Source organism: Copadichromis virginalis, linkage group LG15, assembly GCF_057382275.1.
Source record: "Copadichromis virginalis isolate Kocher_CV1m ecotype Utaka linkage group LG15, C_Virginalis_male_GT1.1, whole genome shotgun sequence".
NCBI classification, from domain to species: domain Eukaryota; kingdom Metazoa; phylum Chordata; class Actinopteri; order Cichliformes; family Cichlidae; genus Copadichromis; species Copadichromis virginalis.
In genome coordinates, this window is record NC_140632.1 from 27,843,504 (window position 1) to 27,862,019 (window position 18,516).

General features: G+C 44.1%; 1 protein-coding gene across 5 annotated transcripts in view; it reads right to left on the minus strand.

Annotated features, from left to right (window-relative positions):
* Window positions 1-18,516, minus strand: part of ppp4r4 (protein phosphatase 4, regulatory subunit 4) — a 30,915-nt gene that overhangs the window by 10,691 nt on the left and 1,708 nt on the right. For 3 of the 5 annotated variants that reach the window (XM_085432821.1, XM_085432819.1, XM_085432818.1), the window contains exons 2-9: window positions 10,154-10,227; window positions 4,841-4,943; window positions 4,580-4,754; window positions 4,078-4,151; window positions 3,338-3,444; window positions 3,142-3,249; window positions 2,837-2,958; window positions 2,617-2,739 (exon numbers count right to left, since the gene is read on the minus strand). In XM_085432821.1, coding sequence (XP_085288947.1) covers window positions 2,617-2,739; window positions 2,837-2,958; window positions 3,142-3,249; window positions 3,338-3,444; window positions 4,078-4,151; window positions 4,580-4,754; window positions 4,841-4,943; window positions 10,154-10,227 — 886 coding nt within the window. Of the gene's footprint in view, window positions 1-2,616; window positions 2,740-2,836; window positions 2,959-3,141; window positions 3,250-3,337; window positions 3,445-4,077; window positions 4,152-4,579; window positions 4,768-4,840; window positions 4,944-10,153; window positions 10,228-18,516 lie in introns of all 5 variants that reach the window. The other 2 variants (XM_085432820.1, XM_085432822.1) reach the window with 2 other exon arrangements.

Consider the following 18,516-nt stretch of genomic DNA (forward strand, 5'->3'; position numbering starts at 1 on the left):
GCATGAAGCTGGCTGGATTCTCCTGAACCCCCAGCAGACGAAGAATGAAGCTGGCTGGGTTCTCCTGAACCTCCAGCAAACGAAGCATGAAGCTGGCTGGGTTCACCTGAACCTCCAGCAAACGAGGCATGAAGCTGGGTGGATTCTCCTGAACCTCCAACAGACGAAGCATGACCAGCAGGTGTAGAGACCACCGGCTGGACAGAAGGCTGAGCAGGTGATGGAGCGAATGACTGAGCTGAACAATGGGGAGCTGGCTGAGCTGCACAGTGGGCTAAGGGCTGAGCTAACGGAAACACAGGAAAATGAACTATTGACTGGGCTGCTAACAGAGCTAATGACTGAGCTATAGACTGAAAAGCATGCAGTAGTGATGGTGGTGTTGGTTGCGGACTGAATTCTCCTGAGCCTTCAGTAGAAACAGGAACGGGTGCAGGCACCTGCTGGACACTAGCCACTCCCACCCGAGGAGTAGGTACGGGTGCGGAGACGGGCTGTATCCTGGCTGACCTCACCCTGGGGACCGGCATGGGTGCAGGGGTGGACTGGTTCACAGCCCCCCTCACCCCGGAAGCCGGGACAGGCACCGGCAACGGCTGGGCAACTGCCCTTCCCACCCGAGGAGCTGGTACGGGTGCAGAAATGGACAGAGCCTCAGCTGGCCTGGAAACCAGAGCAGGGACCAGCTGGGCCTCAGACTCCCTCACCCGAGGAACTGGTACGGGTGCAGGGGTACGCTGGGCCCGAGCTGCCCTGGCAGCAGAAACACGAACAGGCAAAGGAGCAGGCTCAGAAAAAACAGTCTTAGAAACGGCAGGCTTAGGGTTAATATGTATTGGGTCGACAAAAACAGACCTAGCAAAAATGAATCCGCCGTCCACTTCATGTTTAGCAGTCTTAGTATTAGCAGTCCTTGGGTTAACGGTCTTAGAGTGAGCTGACTTGGGGATGATTGAACCAGACTTAACAAAACCTGAACTGAGTGTTGTAGACCTGGTAGAAGTGTTAACAGTTTTTCCTTTAACCGCATGTGCAGACTTAAGCGAGCGGGAATTGTCTTTCATCCCTCCCTGCGTAGAGGGAGTAAAACAAAACGGATCCTCCCAGTCCACGTCGTCATCCATAAGGGAAATTCCCCATGGATCGGAAGTGAGCCGATTGTTGTTAAGGTCAGACGGGACGTGAGAATAAAAGTCATTTTCACTCACCACCGTGAGCTGCTCAGCGATGTCCGGTTTATGGCGGCGTGCGCGCCGCTTCCTGCGAACAGAGGAAGCTGGCGGAGCGAGCGACTGAGCCCCTGGTGCACAGAATGGTGACACCGAGGCTGGAGCGTGAGCGCCTGAAGCCACATGGAGGACTCCCACCTGAAGCGAGCGAGGCTTAGATGCAGGCAGCGCAACAGGCGGGGACTTTCGGCAGCTCTTGGGACCTCCGAGAGCTAGCCGAGTCCCGTGGAAAATGCGCTCGTAGTCGGGGGTACGCCACGGCTTCCAGCGGAGCTCCTCCTCCAGCTGGGCGAAGGCTGCCTCCCGACGCTCGTAAAGCTCGCGGTCTGCTGAGTCCATAGTGGTCAGGTCGTACTGTCACGGTCTGGCTGGGGCAGACCGTATGTGTTACAGAGGAGGACTCAAACGCAGACCAAAACGTGGTGTGGATTAACAAAACAAGCCGTTTATTGAGGTTAGCAACGAGGGTACAAAATAATAGGGCATCGGTGAAAACTAAACAATAACCTAAACTGGGTGAACTAATAACAAAACATGAAAAACCTTAACCATAGTGAACTGACATGGGTACCTGGAGATGAGACATGGATGAGCAGACGACCTGACAATGGCATGAAGAAAACAAAAGGCTTAAATACAGACATGAGGTGATCAGGGGAAGTGGCGACACATGGGGGAAAACAGCTGACAGACATAAACCTAATGACAGGACCAGGAGAGGAAAGCTAAATACAATAAACAAAGAACACATGACATTGTCAGAATAAAACAGGAAATACTAAAACATGACAACACAACTTAACAGACCTAATATGTGATGAATAAATACAAAACCCCAAAACATAGAAAACCCAGGAACAATAACTGCCTAAACTAAAGGCAGATAGGAAATAACACAAACTAAATCACATAACAAAATGAGACAAATACAAACATGAACTCAGAGCGCTGGGTCAGAGACCCAGCCTGTGACACCGGGTAACTTTAGAAGTGTAGAGCTCACTGAACTCCCAGACTTGCTGCTATTTGCAGCCTTTCACCTGATATGTCTTAACCTCCTAAGACCCAAACTCTTCCACCGCATGCGTTTTTAATTTCTCTTTGATATTTAGGTTGATTGGGACTTGATGAATGTAAAAACAAAGAATTACCAGATTTTTTTTTTACCTAATTTTTGTTTCTAAGAAAAATGAGAACCACATATGAGGATATTCATTTAAAATTTCCATAGAACAGTAGCAGTATAATGTCCTCGTAAGTGGATATCAGGCCCTTGTAGAGCAAAATTGAGTATTTTGGTCTAAATAACCCAAAATGTGATGTCCATATATGTGGACACCAAAAAAAATTAATTTAAACAAATGACTTTTGTTTCTACTGGTCCTACCTGCCAATTCATTGCAGAGCTTCCCAAACCGGAATGACAAAGATGCCATAATTGCTTCATCCTCCTGCAGCGAGGCCTCACACACCGCCATCACCAAAGGAATGACAACGTGGAGTTGGTCATCTGAGAAGAAGAATTTTTAAACCAGCTGTTTACAAATACACACTGAATAGACTAAAATACTGGGCCACCTATGCATACCGCATGAAATCTGACTTACCGCTGTCCATCATCTCCATTAGGTTGATGATTGTGTCAAAGGCAGCAAGGCGGACACTGCTGTCCTCATCTCCAGCAAGTTCCACTAGATCAGGAAGAAGCTCTGTCCTGGTGTCATCCACCCTGAAAGAAAAACAGCACATATGTTTGGTAGGTGTTGGGTTTTGTTTGATTTTTGGTTGCTTGGTTACTGTCTGGCTAGTGGTTGGTTAGTGGTGAGATTTCATCTGGTCGGTGCAGGGCTTTTGATTGGTCAGTGTTGTGTTTTACCCAATGATTGTTTATTCAGTATTTGCTTGCAATTACCCAGTGGCTCTCGCAATGCTCTCCAGCTGACGGCACATACAGGCTCGGACTTCAAATTCCGGGTCCTGACATAAAGAACGAGCCAAAGGCAGCAGCTCCTTCTTTACACTGATGCACAGAAACAGAGTTAGTATTAGACCAAATGAGAGAACTCTTTGTATTATAATACTACAGAGTACTACTTGCTGCAGCTCACATGTAGGAATCAAATTTGCAGGCAACTTTTCCTAAAATGCGACAGCTAGCCAGCCGAGCCTGAGGAGCGTGAGACAGCTGAGACTGATGTAGTAGGGGGTTCAGCACCTGTGGAGACACGCATTTCATTGACCATATAAATCTGGTAAATAATCAGTTCAAGTCAATTCTTTTGCAATTAAGCCTAATCTTAAAAGTAGAGATAGTGTCTGTCTCCCTCCTATTCTACTTTTAAATATTGTATGAACAACAAGTAAGCCTGCAGTGCGAGAGCGAAGTGTTATAATGGGGTAATATGGTACTATAAAGTCATTAAGATAATAATAATAATAATGGATACTTTATTGATCCCCATGGGGAAATTACTTGTTTTTCTCTGCATTTGACCCATTCACTCAGTGAAGCAGTGGGCAGCCCACTAAGCAGGTGCCCGGGGAGCAGTGTGTAGGGACGGTACCTTGCTCAGGGGTACGTCAGGGTAGCCGTTAAGTGGATTCGAACCGCCGACCTTCCGATCATGGGGCGACCACTTTACCTACTGAGCTATCCCTGCCCCAAAAGATAAGATGGGGCCTGATTGTTTAAGACGTTGTATGTGAGGAGCAGGATTTTAATTTCTGGATTTAACAGGGAGCTAATGAAGGGAAGCCAAAATAGGAGAAATATGCTCTCTCTTTTTAGTCCTTGTAAGTACTCTTACTGCAGCATTTTGGATTAACTGATTAGCCAGCATTAACTGACCTCTTGTTTGATGGTTTCTTTGGGCAGAGCGTTGATAGCTAATAGCAGAGTTTCCAGCCAGGCGTTGCTCACCACTGTCAATGAAGATGGCAAAATCAGTAACAAACAAGGCAACTTTGATGTCAGAATGTCAGATATACAGATGTTTTATACCTGTATGTTGGCAGTATAAAAATGATGTCATTATTTATAAGCCATGGAATATTCTTAAAATCTGGAGCAAGCAAAAGTTGCTTTTATTGAATATTGTCTTTGGGGTGTGAGGTTAGAGCTTATCCCAGCTGTCATACGTACACCGTAGACTGGAAAGGTCCATCAAAGAATAACACCACAATTATAGCACTTACACAAAAATCGCAACCACACACCTTCTCATCAGGACCTACAGATCTCTACAGGGAGAAAGGACCTGGACACATTTGAAACTGTTATCAATGAAAGGAGCCCAGCAAACCAGGGTTTCTTTTTTTCTTGTTGTCACGTCTGAAGTTCAGGTTTTTACCTGTGTCTCTGTGGTTCAGGTGCAACAAGACAATCTTTAGGATGGAGTAAGTGTGGGTGTGGATCAGTATGATGTCATCTTGAAGGATAGTTAAAAATGACGCCGCTGCAGCCAGCTGGATTTCAGCTCCAGCTCCGTTCAGAACCTCCTGGGTCACACAGACAGGACAGGTTACCTGTAAGACACACCTGTACATTGCACCTGTCATTTTGTGGCCATACTCGGATGTCCTTGAAGTACAGTGTGACAGAGGTAACTTACCCGAACTTTTGGTACCACTCTACGAAATGTTTCAGCTGGATTCTGTCGGACGAGACTCGAGAGGTTACTGATGACACTGACCCTCTGCACCTCCTGACCAACACTGAAGAGCCGAGGGGAGACAGCGGGGATGCAGAGTTGACATAGAAGGGGAGACGGAGGGAAGAGAGAGGGGAGGAAAGAGGGGAGATAGAATGAGTAGTCAGAATGTTTCCAGGTCAGAAAGGTGTGGATTGGTCTATGGTAGCTGCTTTGCACTGTTCAGTTTCATCTTCTACTGCTGTTACTACTGCTGAAACACAACAAACTACTGCTCTTTATTTGATGTTGTTTATTATATTGTTTATTATATTGCTCTCTTTTTTTTGCTTGTTTTCTCTTTTTTCTTTCTCAACATGTGATCTAGGTGATTGATATATGTATTTTTTGTCTGTTTGTTTTGTTGGTTTTTGTTTTTTTGCCCTTTATCACCGTTCCTCTTCCCTGCTGTTTTTCTTTCCCTACCTCTCTTTCTTTCTCCCTTTTCTTTCCCCTGTCCCATGTGTAGCAAGTGAAAATAGAATAAAATAAACAATTGTGGTGGACCACTGGAGGGCTCCACTCACACCCAGTTCTCAGGAAGTGTTGTTGCTGTGTTTTGGAGGGAAAAGTATTCAGTTGTGTGGTGATGAGTAATAAACTAGCAGTGTTAATCGAGAGCTCTCGTGTCATCTGTGTTTACCTCCACAATGGTAACCCCTGACTCGAACATGGTGCAGTCCGATGGTGGCACCGACTCCGCTCTGGATGCATCAGCAGCCGCCAGCCCTCTGCCTACGGCTGCAGCTGCGTTTGCTGTGGCGCTCAAGCTGCCAGACTTTTGGCTTCACGATCCCCCGTCGTGGTTCGTGCACGTGGAGGCTCAGTTTGCTCTTCGTGGCATCTCGGCTGATATCACCATGTGGTGGCCTCTCTCAACCCACTAGCCACTCGTCGTGCGTTGACTCTATTCCGGGACCCACCCACCCGAGGGAAGTATGCCGCCCTTAAGGAGTTGCTTCTTCGGCGCAATGCCCTCTCCAACGCAGAGCGAGCCGAGAAGCTCCTCTGCCTCTCAGGCCTGGGTGGCGGTACGGCTCTCGAACTGATGGAGCACATGCTATCCTTTCTCGGACCGGACGACGGGGGATTCCTCTTCGCCCACATCTTCCTCCGACAGCTGCCGGCTGCCGTGAGAGCCGGCCTCGCCAACTCTCCACTTCTGGGCACAAAGGATTATCGCTCACTGGCTGAGGACGCGGATCATATTCTCCTGGCTACCCGCACTTTCCACGATCACGACCTAGTTCCAGCCTCACCGGCGGCGCCTTCCACTTCCCCGTTGACCTGCCCCGACGTATCCGATCCTTCGCTGACGGCAAAGATCGCGGCACAGCAACACCACGGACGGGACCTCTGTTTCTACCATCAGCGTTTTGGCGCCGGAGCGCGCTGCTCTCTGCTGCCTTGTGCTTTTCTGACCCTGGGACACGGGCCCCGCCAGCGCGCTGTAGCGGCCGCCACTGCTAGCGACAAAGAAAAACTGCTCTTCATAGAAGACTCGCGCTCTGGGAGACGTTTCCTAGTGGACTCCGGCTCCCAGAAGAGCCTCCTTCCCCCGTCCGGAGGCGACAGTTTAGCAGCAGGCTGCGGACTGCAGCTTATTGCAGCTAATGGCTCTCCCATCGCAACGTTCAGGGAAAGGTTCGTGACTGTTTGTTTTCATGGTCAGGATTTCCAATGGACCTTTGTTGTTGCCACTAGCTCTGTACCTATTTTGGGCGCCGATTTTCTTTGTGCCCACGGACTGCTGGTCGATGTCACTAACAGACGCTTAATTGATGCCCTGTCTTTTTCTTCAATACCCCGTTTCACTCGCACCATCGAGCCCCTGAATCGGGCTAATTTTGTGACTTCAGGGAATGTTTTTCAGCGTTTGCTCTTGGAGTTCCCTTCACTGACTGTTCCTAATTTCTCGAACACGGCAACGAAGCACAGGGTTGAACATTATATTCCGACGGTCGGTACCCCGGTGTTCGCACGCGCGCGCCGCCTCGACCCTGCGAAACTCTCCGTCGCTCGGGAAGAGTTTGCCGCAATGGAGCGCCTCGGCATAGTGCAGCTGTCGAATAGTGCCTGGGCTTCTCCGCTACACATGGTGCCCAAGTCAGACGGTCGGTGGCGGCCGTGTGGGGATTTTCGCCGTTTGAATAATGTTACAGAGAACGACCGTTACCCCATTCCCCACATCCAGGATTTTTCCGGCCACCTCGTATCGTCAAGGTACACGAAGACGAAAGGCAGCCCGCGCAAGACAGTCTGGGCGGCGCCTTTCAGGCCGAATGGTATGCGCGAAAAATTCAAACAGGCCGAAAGGGGTAATAACGGCAGTTTTGGGGACGTCTTCGGTGCGCACGGGAACCCGCTGATACCCCCGCACCAAGTCAATTTTAGAAAAAATCGAGGTGCCTTGATTTTTTCTAAAATTGACTTCAGCGGTTGATGGACTCTGTCTTGCGCGGGCTGCCTTTCGACTTCGTGTACCTTGACGATATATTGGTGGCCAGCTGTTCTGAGAGTCAGCACGCGTCCCATCTGCATCAGGTTTTCCAGCGCTTGGCGGCACACGGCCTGATCGTCAACTTCTCCAAGTGCCAGTTTGGCTTGCCGGTTCTGGATTTCTTGGGCCACCGCATTTCCGCTGATGGTGTGGTTCCGTTGCCAGACAAGGTCCGGGCCGTTTCGGCTTTTCCGCGTCCCGCGTCCGTTAAAGCGCTGCAGGAGTTCTTGGGGATGGTCAATTTGTACAACCGCAGAGCTGCGCACCTGCTGCAGCCTCTCTATGCTGCCTTGAAAAAGGTAAGGTAAAACAGGTAAGGACCCAATTGATTGGCTCACTGAACGCATCCAGGCATTTTCTGGGGCCAAGGCCGCGCTGGCAAACGCCGCCCTGCTGGCCCACCCGTTTCCGTCGGCGGAGATTGCGTTGACCTCCGACGTGTCGGACGTGGCGGTGGGCGCAGTGTTAGAACAGCGGGTCTCCGGTGCCTGGCCACTGCTCGCTTTTTTTAGTCGCACGCTTAGAAACAGTGAGCGCAAATATAGCGTTTTTGACAAGGAGTTGCTGGCCCTGCACCTCGCAACGCGGCATTTTCGTTTTTTCTTAAGGGTCGGAGCTTCACCGTGTACGTTGATCATAAACCCTTGACATTCGCGATGTCCAAGGTCTCTGATCCGTGGAGCGGGCGCCAGCAGCGCCAGTTGGCAGCCATTTCCGAGTTCACAACTGACATTCAGCACGTGGCTAGTAAGTCCAACTGCGTGGCTGACTGTCTATCCCGCGTGCTGGTTTCTCCCGTTTATGTTGGCATAGACATTGAGGCTATGGCCGCTGACCAACAGGCCGACCCGGACATCCTTGCCCTTCGGTCTGCGCAAACGGGCCTTGTACTGGAGGACAGACCCGTGTGGAACGGTGGGCCTAGCCTGTTTTGTGATGTTTCCACCAGCCGTCCACGCCCTGTAGTTCCCCTTTCGTGGCGTCGTTGCATTTTCGACTCCGTACACACCCTCTCTCATCCAGGCGTCCGGGCCTCGGTCAAGCTGGTCAGCTCTAGGTTCGTTTGGCCGGGCCTTCGTAAATCGGTGAAAGACTGGGCAGCCGCGTGCATCCCATGCCAACGTGCTAAGATCCATAGGCACATAGGCGCCCCTCGAATCCTTCCGCGTTCCAGGGAGGCGTTTTGATCATGTGCATGTGGATCTGGTTGGTCCTCTGCTGCAGTCACAAGGTTTCACGCACCTTTTAACTGTAGTGGACTGCACAACCAAGTGCCTCTGGCGTCTACTACAGCAGCAGCAGTGGCCAAGGCATTTTTGTCAACGTGGGTTTCGCGTTTCGTTCCCCCGCCGACATCACCTCAGACAGGGGCCCCCAGTTCGTTGGTCTGCCATGGCTGACGGCCTGGGGGTCAAGGTCCACCAAACCACTGCGTACCACCCACAGGCCAACGGGATATGCGAACGTTTCCACCGGTCGCTTAAGGCCGCTTCTCTCACAGATGGCAACTGGGTTGACCACCTTCCATGGGTTTTACTGGGGTTGCCCTGCGCGGTTAAAGAAGATCTCAGGGCTTCCTCGGCTGAACTTGTCCTCGGTCAGCCCCTCCGGGTCCCTGGGGAATTCTTGCCCGAGAGCCCACCCCCGTGCTTCGCTCCCTATGTGCTGTCTCAGCCGTTCTGGACGTTTAATTAAAGCAAGGGTTCTGGACTAGGGGATGACCCTACTGGGTGTTCGGGGGGGGGGGGGGGGGGGGGGGGGCATGTGTGGTGGACCACTGGAAGGGCTCCACTCACACCCAGTTCTCAGGAAGTGTTGTTGCTGTGTTTTGGAGGGGAAAGTATTCAGTTGTGTGGTGATGAGTAATAAATGAGCAGTGTTAATCGAGAGCTCTCGTGTCGTCTGTGTTTACCTCCACACAATAAAAGCAAAGGTGAATCAAATAGACCAAGGCCGGGATGGTCCATTTGATAAAGTAAATCCATTGGGCATCTTTCTTTGCCTTTAGACAATAATTCTGATGGCAAAAGAACCAAACGGGACGGGGGGGGGGCAGTGAAGGCAAGCACTACGAACATATTACTTGTGATCTCATGAGGCTTGTTTGTGTCTCGTTTTTAAAAAAATATATTTTTGTTGTTTTGCTTCTGTTTCTTTACTTAATATTTATTTGAGAATAATAAAAAATATTGTTGATTTAAAAAATAACAAGCAAACAAACGAAGACGACCTGAACAGGGCAGGTTTATGGGTTCAGATCTGCTCCAGACTCCAGTCGGAGTCCTGTAGGCTCAAGTCCTGTTTATGAATGAGTTCAGTGAACTAATTTAAACCCTCTGGGATTGGACTGCTGATTACTTCCATTGTTCAATTAGCTCCACAGTTTACTGGGTCACAGCAAAGGAGGACGGGTGGAGGACAATGCTTTCAGCTCCACCCAAGGCATCCAGAAATCCACATAACTACAAAAGCTTTTGTATTTGTTCTTTACTGTAAACATAGCTGAACTTATTTTAGTCTCATTGTAACCTATTTAACTTAGAGAAAAAGAAACTCTGTGGCAGGTTAAAAAGGATTATGGTTATAGTCTCAGCTTGAACTCTGCTCCAGTTTCTTCATTTCCCCACAGGAATGAACAGATCTGCACCTGGAGCTGTCTGACAAACCTGGGGCACTAGGTGGGGTTTCAGTTTGAAGTGCTGTTGACCTGCGCATAAACCTTTGCTGAGACTCACCTGAGGAGGTAGACAGCTCTCTCAATGTCATTTAGGTCTTCATCCACAGTCAGCTGATCAATCTCTTCTGCAGTCTGATGGGAAAAACAAAAATACAAAGTCAGCTGATCAGAGTTACCTGTTTGATATGATTGTGCTGTCCTTAGGTGAGCTTTAATGACAGTTGACCCAACACAGACCCTAATCATATATGAGACCATCAGAGGTAAATATGACATTAAAAATCTCTAAAACTGCATTCAGCTTATGAAGCATAGTCTTTGTAAGATCTTTGTGTCTGCAGTCTCTGGTGGTCTTTCCTGGCAACCTCTGTGGTGGATATGCAAATGTGAATTAAGCTTTCTGTGACTCCAGGAAAATGTTTGTCTTGAGGTTGAGCTTAGACTGACTGACTTCTAAATTCTTCTAAATTCTGTTCCTTGGGACTGCTTGTTTTGGTTTTTGAGGCATTTCCCCACTCAAAAAACACCAGAATTTTTGGAGTGGGGAAAACACCAAACAAGGTGATCATTATAATGATCACCTTGTTTTCATGCAGTTGCAGCACATTGGAAACAGTTGTGTTTGGACATGGATTGGGATCATTTTTTGAGAACATTGAGTGATAGGATGTAAAAGCAAAAAAATAATGCATTAAAATGACCATGCGCAAACTTGCAGGAAACGAGCACAAGAGCAGTTTATGGGAGGAAAGAATTTGATTGGAGAATTAGGGTCTTAAGGTCACTGCCTCGGTGAGAGTGATTATGAGTACGAGAGGATCCCAGAATCAGGTCTGAGCAACAGTTAGGAATTCAGAGGTCAGTTAAGGGCTATATATATGTGAGGGAGGAGGGGGTAGTATTTGTTAACAGTCTGAATGGCCCAGTGGAAGAAGCTGTTTGAGAGGTGCTTGTATGCACAATAAATTTCTGTTGCAGAGATGTGGGGGTCTGATTTATTTGACTAAACAAGGGGGCCCAAGCTCCCATAAAGTAGGGCGAAATATTTTTTCTCTGAAAAAATATGATTCATGCCATAGAATAACTATTACTACAAAGGTCCCACAGGGTAGTAACAATAAATAACGTTAACTGCATGTTAGCACAGTAAGTACTAATACAGTAAAATTATTTCTCTGTAAAGTACACATTTTGCATTAAAATGTTTGTTGTCATCATATGATAACATGACAAGATGTGAGAAGTTAATGATAAGTCTGTGATATTGCCTGCCACACAGACTAAAGCTAATCAGACCTCTGTCAGACCTTTGTCAAAGATCATAGCCAGAGCCTTTTAAGGACCTGGGTATTAATACCTGTGGTAACTACAACTAAAAAACAAAAAAACACAAAAAAACCCCACCTGTGCTTAGAGCAACCCATAAAGAATGAGAAACAGCAACTCCAACTCTGACCCTATGATTGTCAGCTGGAAAAAACAATGGAGTGCCCACTCCGGGTCAGGGATGAGTTCAAGTATCTCGGGATCTTGTTTATGTATAACTGTATAGATCAGTGTTTCCCAACCACTGTGCTGTGGCACATAGGTGTGGCGTGAGAAATGATTAGGTGTGCTGTGGAAGATTATCTGGACCTCTACTAAATGGTTGAGATGCCACTTAATGGTTTACGTATTTGTCATGCAAACACAAGTACAGTAGAATTTACAGTTGAAGAAAAATCAAATAAAGTGCCAAATTATAATTAAATTAATAACAAAAACTATCCCGGGCATTGGATACAGATTATTTCAAGTAGCATGCCAGCAAACATTGCTGGTTTTCATTCCATCAAAGGAAAGTATTATATCAAAAAACAAAATATATATTTTTTAAATCTGCAACTATGAAAAAGTGCAAAACACTCACATTCAGGCCATTTCTGATTGAATGCTACTGTGCAAAATCATTTTTGCTTTGCAAAAAATAAAAATAAAACAAAAACAGTGCAAATCTGGTTTGTTGACTTGGTTCAGACACAGCCAGGTGGAACCTTTTGAGAGCCATTGGTTTCTGGTTCTGTAGGGCACAGGAACTCGTGTAGACCAGGAATTCAAGTCAACGATGTATCCGAACAGCAGAATATGCCATCTCCTTAACTTGTAACTTATAACTTATAACTTGTCTTATACAGGTGTAATAGCATATCAGAAAACTCAGTTCCTCCCATATGCTAATTATATGTAAGGATGAGTGATGGGCATGCAATGGTGATCTTTGCGTTGGAGTTTTTGCTCCACCTTTTGACAGATGAAAGAGGCATGAACCCACAGGCATTGTTTAGAGGGTTGACACATTTGTTGTCGAACCATTTTACTGCAATCAGACCTTCTTCAGATCTGTAACCACAGGCCCTTCTTCATTAGGTTTTGGTCTGCCATCAGGGGAGCTCCACCAGTGCAGTTTGGCCATACAGTACCTGATACCCAAGGAGGTGTGCAAGTTCTGGACCAAGCTGAAACTTGTGAAGAGCTGAGGTTCTATTTATCAGTTTGCATAGTGTTTTTTACAACTTTGACTTCTAGAGGTAGCTTCTGTTCCTCTTCACTGAGGGCAACATATGCAAAGGGGACAGAACATGGACGGAAGAAGTGTGGGGTGACATCACTCTTCACATGAATACCAGCTTTCCAAACTTGAGAAGCTGGAGAAGTACCAAGGGTTCAGCGAAGAGCTCAAGAAGATGTGGAGGGTGAAGGTAACAGTGGTCCAAGCGGTAATCAGAGCACTAGGTGTAGTGACTCCCAAGCTAGACAAGTGGCTCCAGAGATCCCAGGAACAACATTTGAGATCTCTTTCCAGAAGAGCGCAGTGCTAGTAACAGCTAAGATACTGCGCAGGACCCTCAATCTCCCAGGCCTCTGGTAGAGGACCCGAGATTGGAGGATAGACCGACTGCAGGGGTGAGAGGGGAATTTTGTTTTTTTGTTTTTTTTTTAAAGTTCCCATCTCGTCCTGTCAGCTTGAGGGTCCACCACTTCTATGTCTGGTTGGTTAGCCATCACCAACTTGTCTGTCTATCTGGAAGTCTGTCAGGATTTTAGCTCGGTCATTCTCGACCAGATGGCCAGTAATGCGTTACAAGTAACATGTTACTGTAATCCAATTACTTTTTCAAGTAACGAGAAATGTAAGGGATTAGCATTGCAAAAAAGTAATTATATAACTGTTACCTTCCCGTAAGCATGCTGCGTTACTGTGTTACTAAAGTGTTGTGATTTTGTTTGTGAGAGTGTCTCATGACAATGATGTAAGCACGTGCGGTGCACGTGGCAGCAACAGACGTGTGTCGATCAACAATGGATAATATGGAGTGTGGGAGAGAGTACAACCATGCAGCGTTTAAAGGGTGGATGTACTGAAATTACTTTAAGTTTTAGTCCGTAAAAAGTGACAAAAACATTAGCGTCCGCTGTACACTCTGCGTGGGAAGAAAACTTCTTTCGACAGCGAAAAATTTAACTTCAAATCTCAAGCACCTAGCAAGCCGCCACGGGAGTGTGAAATTCACTGAGAAATCTCTAAATCCTCCCACTGACACGACACTGACAAACCTCCATCGGCCCCACTCCTGCTAAATGGGTGAAAATGCATTTAAGAGCAACAGGACTTAGTGCCACTGAATCTTTGATTTTATTTATTTTTTGCTGTGTTTTACTTGAATCTATTTGAAAGAGCGAGTGTTAACACAAAACATTATTTTATTTTATATGCTGGAATATGCTGCCCCAAGTGGAGGAGTTTAAGTATCTCGGGGTCTTGTTCGCGAGTGATGGGAGAAGGGAGCCGGAGATCAACAGACGGATTGGGGCTGCAGCTGCAGTAATGCAGCCGCTGCCTTTTTTGTTTGTTTGTTTTATGAACTTGCCAATTCCTGAGCATTGCTGTAATTCTGCAGTAAAGCTATTCCACAGTTTTACTCCATAAATAGTTACGCAAAAAGTTTTAACATTTGACCGTGCTTTAAGGATCTTCAGATTCAACTTACCGCTTAGTTCATAGTCTCCTTCTCTGTCATAGAACATCCTCTGTATATTTCCTGGTAACATATTGTATCTAGCTTTATACATAATTTTTGCCGTTTTGTATTTTATAAGATCCATAAACTTCAATATTTTTAATTTCAAAAACATGGTGTTAATATGGTCTCTATATCCAGCTTTACTAATCATCCTGATTGCTTTTTTTAAAATTTTACATATTGGTTGAAGTGAAGTTTTATATGTGTTTCCCCAAATTTCCGCACAGTATTCCAAATATGGCAATATAAGTGAACAGTAAAGTACCCGGAGTGATTTGGAAGGCAAACAATATTTAACTTTACTCAGTATGGAGACACTTCTTGACAGTTTAGCTTGTAAATACTTTATATTAGGTTTCCAGCAGATTTTGTTATCTATTATCACACCCAGAAATTTGACATTATTTACTAATAACTTTGCTTCGGCATCTTTTTTATAATTTCCGAATAACATAAATGTCGTTTTTTCCAAATTTAATGATAACTTATTTCTATCAAACCATGTTTTCAGTTTAATCATTTCTTGTGTGACAATTTCCAAAAGCTGCTGTAAGTTCTCTCCAGCACAAAAAATATTTGTATCATCTGCAAATAGAATAAACTGTAATATATCTGATGTTCTACATATATCGTTGATATAGAGGATAAACAGCTTTGGTCCCAATACTGACCCCTGCAGCACTCCACAAACAATGTCCATACACTCTGATTGATGTTCCCCAATTTTCACAAATTGCTTCCTGTCTCTCAAATAACTCTTTACCCACTCTAACACCACTCCTCTAATGCCATAATACTCCAATTTATCGAGTAATATTTCATGATTAATTGTATCAAAAGCTTTTTTTAGGTCGATGAATATACTAGCTATACATTGTCTTTTATCTATATTGTTAGTGATATTTTCGATCAATTCTATTAATGCCAATGATGTTGATCTATTTGATCTGAAACCATACTGACTATCCGTTATTATTTTGTGTTTGTCTATAAATTTGTCGAGTCTATTAATAAAAAAATTTTCCAGTATTTTTGAAAATTGAGAAAGTAGAGAGACAGGCCTATAATTTGTGAATTGGTGTTTATCTCCATTTTTGAACAATGGTGTTACTTTAGCTATTTTCATTTGTGTCGGGAATGTACCAGTTTGTATGGACAAATTGCAGATATGTGTTAAGGGTTTGGAAATGCCCTCTATCACTTTTTTGACTATTTCCATATCTATGTCATCAGAGTCTGTAGAGTTTTTTGTTTGTAATTTCCCAACAATATCAATGATTTCCTTTTCTTCTACTGCCGTTAAGAACATTGAATGAGGATTGCGATCAATGAATCTGGTTTCTTTCTCTACCGAATCTGTCATATCAGGAATTGTTTCAGCCAAGTCTGGCCCAACACTTACAAAGAATTTGTTGAAATCATTTACCACATCGCTCATATTATTAATGTTTCTATCATTATTAGTGAAATACGAAGGATAGTCTGACTGTCCAGAGCCCTTTTTAATGATGGTATTTAATGTTTTCCAAATCCCTTTAGTATTATTTTTATTCATAATCAATAATTTCTCATAGTATTCCTTTTTACATGACCTCAAAATACTCGTTAATTTATTTTTATATTTCTTATATTTATTTTCAGCTTCTATACTTCGGTTCATTATAAATTCTCTGTATAAGGTATTTTTCTTCTTACATGCATTTTGCAATCATTTTGTATGGGCATTCTGCATATTTTTGTTTTTTACTATATTTCCTTACTGGGCAACGACTATTATATAACATTTTAAATTTTCCTAAAAAAATCTCATAAGCTTTATCAATATTTTTTTCCCTATACAGCGTCTCCCATTCTTGCTTGAGCAAATCATTTTTAAATGCATTTATTGACTCTTCTGTTCTCATTCGTTTGTATTTTACTATATTTTCCTGTGTAACCTTCCTATAATTTTTATTATACACTATAAAAACAGGTAGGTGATCACTGATATCATTTATTAAAAGACCACTTATGGATCTATTTTCTATTTCATTTGTAAATATATTGTCTATTAAGGTTGCCGATTGTGCTGTGATCCTGCTGGGTTTAGTGATCATTGGACAAAGTCCCAAGCTATACATTGTATTAATAAACTCCTCTGTCATTTTCTGTTTGCTTGGATTTAATAGATCTATGTTAAAATCCCCACAAATGAAGATGACTTTTTGGTTTGTCCTAGTGAATATTTTATCTACCCACTCCTTAAAAATTTCAGTATTTGAACCTGGTGTTCTATATATACAGCTTACAATGACATTTTTCTCTTTTCCCATACTAATTTCTATTGTTACACACTCTAATATATTATCTACCGCCATCGACATTTTTTCTACCATCTTGTATTTTAAATTTTTGTCCACAAACAAGGCCACACCACCGCCATTCTTATTCTTTCTATTTATAAGATTTAATTCATATCCATCTATTACAAAGTCCCCACCTTTCTCTTTATTAATCCATGTCTCAGATACTGCAATCACACTGAATGGATGTGTAAATTTGCTTAAATATTCTCTTATTTTATGAAAATTTGCATATAAACTTCTACTGTTAAAGTGAATTATAGATATTTTACCGTCCACCTTGACAGTTTTGTTGAATTGATCATCATTATGATAATAGCAGGTATTTTTGATGTTAAAAAAGTTCAGTTCTGGATCAATGTCCTGCTCTGTGAAATGTGTTTTGTATTCCTTGTTTGCTGGTGAATTTATCTCCTGATTAGCAATCCTTTGTGATAACACTGTATAGATCCCAGATAATGAGTTACTTGATTGTTCCATCCTTAAATGTGTTACGCTTTTAGCTCGTTGTTGTCTTCTATTACCTGCTTGGATGACTGTAGATTGTTAGCCCAGCTCCTTGTCTTTGTAGTTATATTACTTGTTAATGTTTTCCAGATCCTGCATGCATTTGATGACCAACACTTTAGCTTCCTCCGGTGTGCCGTTAAGCTTAATAAATATTTTACAGTTTGCAGTCCAGGTATTCTGAATTTTTCCCAGTTTCTTTAAGTGTCGTGCTTTCTTCGCCATGTCAGCGTTGGATTTTGTTAGATGGTCATTCATGTAGACATTCGATCCTTTTAGTTTCCTCCCCTGCTTCAGCAGTGCATTCTTGTGTTTCCTGTTTACAAATCTCATGATGATAGCTGGTTTATCACTAGCCTTTGATGTGGTGATGTATTGCATCTCTGTGTAGTTCTTGAGCCGCAGCATGGCACACAAGAAGGCATTAAGGCATATTTATAATTGAGCTATTTGTAAATATTAGAGCTATTTCTTATATTATGTAAACTTTGGATTATGTAGTATTATTTACTGTCTGTTATTGTTATTGTCTTGGATCAACTGTAACCCACACAATTTCCTTATGGATTATTAAAGTATTCTGATTTAAAAGGGTCGCTAACATGGCCTAGAAAATCACTGAAGGACCTCTGTAGCATCCGCTGTCTCAAAAAGGCACGCAACATCTTGCAGGACTGCACAAACACAGGACACCAGGTGTTTAAGCTTCTGCCCTCTGGCAGTTATCTTGTGTATATGGTATTTATTTATTTGCTTGTCTCCATCATCACTGTTCCCACCTGACCTGAAGTAAACATGACTCCTAAAGCCTGTAATACAACAAAGGACATTACTAATGATTACTAATGATCACTGATTATACAAAACCTTACATACACTTTGATCTGTTCATATAGATCAGGGTGAGGAACTCCAGGCCTGAAAGGCCGGTGAACCTGCAGGTTTTAGATCTCACCCTGGGTCAGCACACCTGAATGAAATGATTAGTTCATTACAAGGCCTCTTCAAGACATGTTGAGGGGGTTATTAGCCATTTAATCGACTGTGTTGGATCAAGGACACATCTAAAACCTACAGCACACCAGCCCTTGAGGCCTGGAGTTTCCCCACCCCTGGTATAGATCATAATCTTGAGCTCATACAGCGTTCTGCATTCATGCAGCAACAACTCAACAGGAAGTAGTTTTATTCCAGCTGTGTGATGTTCAGATATCAGCTGTGAGTTTAACAGCTATAAAAACTATAAATATATCAACGGGTTATGGATGAAAGCACATCATTTCCCTAGGGATTAATAAAATATTCTGACCCTGAAATGGAAAATGCAGTTATGATGAATGTTCTCATGATCTGCTTCACTTTGTTTAATATGTTGCCTGTTTTCATGAACGATCAGATGCTATGAATTAAGATTTGGCGTTTTCTGCTCCCTTTCCTAAAGGATGTTCCAGTGTCTCCTCTGCTAAAGGAAGCAATAAAGGAAGCACTGAAGCTCCTTTCCTTAGTGTTTG